General features: G+C 42.4%; 1 protein-coding gene across 1 annotated transcript; it reads left to right on the forward strand.

Moving 5' to 3' along the window:
- Positions 1-533: 533 nt before the first annotated feature.
- LOC105061084 (UDP-glycosyltransferase 89B2) lies at positions 534-4,324 on the forward strand. The gene has a single exon (XM_010945037.4). The coding sequence runs from the start codon at positions 643-645 to the stop codon at positions 2,029-2,031; it is 1,389 nt and encodes a 462-aa protein (XP_010943339.1). The 5' UTR covers positions 534-642; the 3' UTR covers positions 2,032-4,324.
- Positions 4,325-5,642: the final 1,318 nt, after the last annotated feature.

Below are 5,642 nucleotides of genomic sequence, written 5' to 3' on the forward strand. Positions count from 1 at the left end.
TTGAGCACGGAGGATCTTCATCGGAGCCACAACCACAATCTCTGATTCGAGACTTATTTTGTATATTACTCCAACATCAGTATCACCCGTAGAGATATTTAGATATCCATCTTTCGATCTCGATTGATCTAAACAGCAACATAGCCAATGATTTGATGTAAAATTTTTCAAAAAAAAGTGAAAAAGAGTGCCCAGCATTATAGCATTTTCCATTCCTGCATACCGAACGAACCGAACGAACCGCTGTCTCGTAGAATCCTCACAGAAATCTTTTGTTCCGACCATAGCGCAATCCAATGGTCGGTATGTGCGGAGGAAGGGGATTCCTTATTTCACGCCAAAGATGCAACCCCTCTCTTACGAGAAATTATTGCATCCAGTAGGTGCACGTGAGCCCCGACCAATCCCAGAGCATATGCACGGTGGATAGCGCGCCACGTTTCATCCAACGACTGGCCGAAGAGACGGATCTCATCTCCAACTGCTGCCGCTACAGACTTCCATCATCAACTTTAAAAGCCGGTGCGTCCCCTCTACACCTCCGCACTTCTAACCCCAAACACCGTCGCCAGAACGAAGCCTTCGTAGCCAGCTCTCTCTTCACTTCAAAGAGAGAACCAGACGAGGGAGAGAGAGAGAGAGATGGCGGAGCCCGTTGGGCCCCACGTGCTGGCGATCCCCTATCCAGCCCAGGGCCACATGCTCCCCCTCCTGGACCTCGTCCACCTTCTCTCCTCCCGCTACCGCCTCGTCGTCACCATCGCCGTCACCACCAAGAACCGCCCCCTCCTCGACACCCTTCTCTCCCGCTCCCCCGCCGTCGTCCCTCTCGTCCTCCCCTTCCCTGACTATCCAGCTCTTCCCCCAGGCCTCGAGAACACCAATGGCCAACCGCCCGCCTTTTTCCGCCCCCTCACCCATGCCCTCGCCGGCCTCCAAGACCCCCTCCTCCGCTGGGCCCGCTGCACTCCCCATCCCCCCTCCGCCATCATCTCCGACTTCTTCCTCGGCTGGACCTCCGACCTCGCCGCCCAGTTGGGCATCCCCCGCCTCGTCTTCTCCCCCTCCGGTGCCCTCGTCGTCGCCGTCTTACACGTCCTCTGGCGCCGGATGCCCCAAAGATCCGATCCTGACGACCCCGATTGCCCCATCTCCTTCCCGGAAATCCCCAATTCCCCTGTTTTACCCTGGCGTCAGGTCTCCTTTTTTTACCGGACCCACATCGTGGGAGAACCAATCTCGGAGTTCGTAAAGGAGGGATTTTTAAAGAACATCGCGAGCTGGGGATTCGTCTTCAACACCTTCGCCGACCTGGAGCGAGTCTATCTGGACTACCACCGGAACGATCTGGGGCACTCCCGGGTCTGGGCGGTGGGGCCCCTGGCTCCGCCGGACGGCCCAACGGAGCGCGGTGGGGGCGCCTCCGCCGCCGTCGGCGAGATCATGACGTGGCTGGACGGTTGCCCGGAGGAGTCGGTGCTGCTGGTGGCCTTCGGGAGCCAGCAGGTTCTGGCGCCGCTGCAGGCGGCGGCGCTGGCTGGGGGGTTGGAGCGGAGCGGAGCGAGGTTTATCTGGTGCGCGACGGGGGAGACGGCGGTGCCGGAGGGGTTCGAAGGGCGGATGGCGGGCCGGGGGCTGGTCGTGCATGGGTGGGCGCCGCAGGTGGCGATCCTGGGGCACCGGGCGGTGGCCGCGTTCTTGACTCACTGCGGGTGGAACTCGGTGCTGGAAGCGGTGTCTGCGGGGGTGGCGATGCTGACGTGGCCAATGGGCGCGGACCAGTTCTGGAACGCAATGCTGGTAGTGGAGTTCGGGGTCGGGGTGGCGCTGTGCGACGGCGCCGACGCGGTGCCCGACGCGGACGAGTTGGCCCGCGTCGTGGCCGACTCGCTAGGCGACTCGGGGAAGAGGGTGAGGGAGCGAGCGAAGGAGCTGAGTCGGAGAGCTTTGGAGGCGGTAAAAGAAGGGGGAAGCTCGTGGAAGGATCTGGAGGGGTTGGCGGCCGAGCTTTCCAAGGTTGGGGTCAAGTGAAATATTTTGGTCGTTTTACACTCAAAAAATAAAATAAAATAAAATAAAATAAAATAATATATATATATATATATATATATATATATATATATATATATATATATATATATATATATATATATATATATATATATATATATATATATTGGTTGTTTTAAGCAACCTCCGGCATTTGAATCCTTCACAATCTCCAAAGGCACTATGCAGACAGATATATTAAGCTAATAACTGTTGGCTTCACGTTGGACGAGGATTTGGTTTAACCTAGGTGAACCAAAGTGATGCAGCTACAAAATGTAAATTTGTTGTTGTTGTCATCGTCATCTAATTTGATTCAAAATTATTTTTAAATTTTTAATTAATAAAATTTTTTTGAACTGTTAATAATTTTTTTTAGATCCTTATCATTTACTGTTGCCATCTGCTGCTGTTTAAGTCTATTTAAATGACGAAAATAGTCTTGACGGTTTTGAAAGAAAAGATTAGCCCTGCAAGACTTATTTAAAGATGAATTTTTGGTTTATTTACAAATACCACCCCTAACTCTTTCAACTGGAACTCTTTCTTAATGCCACATCTTCAATCCCACATCACCGCCGCCGCCCTCCCTTTTCACTCCATCTCTACCAGCAGTCAAGATGGTAATATTTTTTTACACCCTTTATTTTTTCTCTCTTCTTCTTTCTATTTTTCTTCTTTTTCCTTCAATCTCTCTTGTTTCTATGATTCTTTGGATCATAGCACGGTCTCAGCTAATCCATCTTTATCCCTATTTTGTTAGTTCTAAAATACTACCACTTATCTTTAAACAAAAAAAAAGAAGAAAATGATCTATGTTGTTTTATTTATAGTGTTATTCATTTATTATATAAATAAATAGTTAAAAATATTTTCAAGTATTTATTTATTATGTTATTTAATAGCTTGATATGTAGATGGATTACTCTGTTTCATATTTTCTTTATCAATATATTAAACTATACATTACTCATAAAGTAAGTAATTATAGATGGATTATCATATATAGTGGTGGCAAAATATAGGTAAGAAAGAAACATATTGAGCGTGAACCGAGAAAGCACATTCGATGAAATTACAGATGGAATATGCAGTGGGTGGGGCATAGATAAAGATATTCTGATACTGAAATATCAGCTTTCTATCCTAGAAAACTCTATGTTTAAACTTAAAAATGATGAGGATATCCAACGTATGCTTGATTTTTATATTGCACTGAAGTCTCCATCAATAGAAATCAATATGGAGAGCAATCTTAATAATAGATCAAAATCAACTTGTCTAATTGAGTCGGGATAAAATTTTTTCTTTAAATTATTTCATTATTAATTGATTCATCTAAAGTTCATTGTCTACTGTAATTATTTCATATTTTTGACAGCATACTTGGTCCACAAGACGTTGGGAGTATGGCTCTCACGGTCACAGCTTCATCTTAAGGTTCTACATCTACATCTGACCTTCGATTAGCTAGATCATGGGAGAATACCATAACAGGCATTGGTTAGTTATTTAAAGATGCAACTAATTTTAAGGAGGCACTAAGAAATTATTCAATTGCTCATAACAAAGATTATCAATTCATCAAGAATGATAAACTAAGAGTTACTGTTAAATGCATCAATGAAAGTTGTCCATGGCGACTGCATGCATCAAGGGTTGGGCAGCAGGGGACTTACAAAATCAAAATATTCAGTAACACGCATACTTATGGCAGTGGCATTGGGAGGGCCAGACATCCAAAGGCATCAAAAATATGGGTTGCCGATATAGTACTTCAAAAAGTTAGAGACAGACTATTGTATAGACCAATTGATATCAAGAAGGATATTCAAAAAGATTTTGGCATTCATCTTCCTTATAGATAAGTTTGGCTTGATAAAGAGATTGCTAGAGTTACATTACACGGTGAAGATTATGCATCATTTGATCTCTTGCGATGGTATGGTGAAGCAGTGGCTGAGACTAATCCAAGAAGTTTATTTGTAGCAGTGGCTGAGACTAATCCAGGAAGTTTATTTGTACTTGAGTATCCAGATGGATATTTTGAGAGGGTGTTTATATATTTTCATGCACGTTTAGTTGGATTCAAGAGTCGATGCCGCCCTTTATTGTTCATGGATGGAACCAATATCCTTAATAGATATGGTGGTGTAATGTTCTCAGCAGTGGCACTTGACGCTAAGAATGAGATGTTTCCACTAGCTTTTGCTATTGTTAGTGCAGAGAATGATGCCAATTGAGTTTGATTTTGTGAGAAACTCCATGATATAATTTATAACAATAAAGATCTCATCAATTATGTTTTTATTTCAGACAGAGCAAAAGGCTTGACAAAGGGTGTGAGGATTTCATTTCCTGATGCTACCCATGGTTATTGTTTGTAGCATCTAAAGGAGAATTTCAAGAAAAAGCTCGATAGATTGTCGGCAGCACAAAGAGAAAAGGTGTTGAGCCTACTTGATAGCACAGCTCATGCACTACAGATATCACAATTCATTGGTTATATTAGTGACATAAGAGAGATTTCGCCGAAGGCATATAAATAAATTGAACATGGCTCAGAAATTGATCATTGGCCAAATACTCTATTTAAGAGAGAGCGATATGGGAAGATGTACTCTAATATTGTGGAGTCATTTAACAATTAGGCAAAAGAGGTACGACAGCTTCCAATAACTCTTATGGTAGACATGCTATGGTATAAGATGATGAAGTTGATGCATGAGAGACATGATCGCTCCCATAAATGACAGACATATCTAGTTCTTAAGATTGAGGAGCTGATAAATATGAACACTGAAGATGGAAAGGGAGTGCGATATTCGAATGGCGAGTGGTTTGAAGTAGTCGCAAATTGTCAATACGAAGTTAATCTTAACATCCGTACTTGTTCATGCAAGTATTGGCAGGTTTATGGTCATTTTTACTCACATACATGTGCAACAATAATTAAGAAATATGAGTCAGTGTATACATATGTATCTAAATTTTTTACAATAGATATTTACCGGAGAATGTATAGGCATGCCATCTTTCCTATCGCAGATATTTCTAAACCTATAGGAAAAAAATGTGAGGATCTAATTATAAAACCACCTATAACCAAACCAAAGACAGAAAGACTTAAAAAGAAGTGCATTGAATCCCAACTAAAGAAAGTTCGTCTGCTTAAATGTGGGAGATGTCATAATGTTGGACACAATTGGAAGACATGCAATGCCCCAATAGCTAAAGAATAAGTATATTTTGAAGCCTGTATGATTATGTTCTATTGACACACATATGTACGGAGAAGATAAAATTATAAAAGTTAGTTTTTTATAAAGCTAATTGATTATTTTTTATTTGTTTCAGATTTACTCTCTTTTGGATGCAGCTCAACAGTTGTCCAAATAAAGAAAGATTTTAATGTATCAAGAATCCATATTTTTGCTGTCTTTTTTATTTTTGAAGCTTGTATGGTTATGTTCTGTTGATATTCATATATACGGAGAAGATAAAGTTATAAAAGTTAGTTTTTTATGAAGCTAATTGATTGTTTCTTATTTGTTACAGATTTACTCTCTTTTGGATGTACCTCAACATTTGTC

The sequence above is a fragment of the Elaeis guineensis genome, chromosome 1 (assembly GCF_000442705.2).
Source record: "Elaeis guineensis isolate ETL-2024a chromosome 1, EG11, whole genome shotgun sequence".
Classification (NCBI taxonomy): Eukaryota; Viridiplantae; Streptophyta; class Magnoliopsida; order Arecales; family Arecaceae; genus Elaeis; species Elaeis guineensis.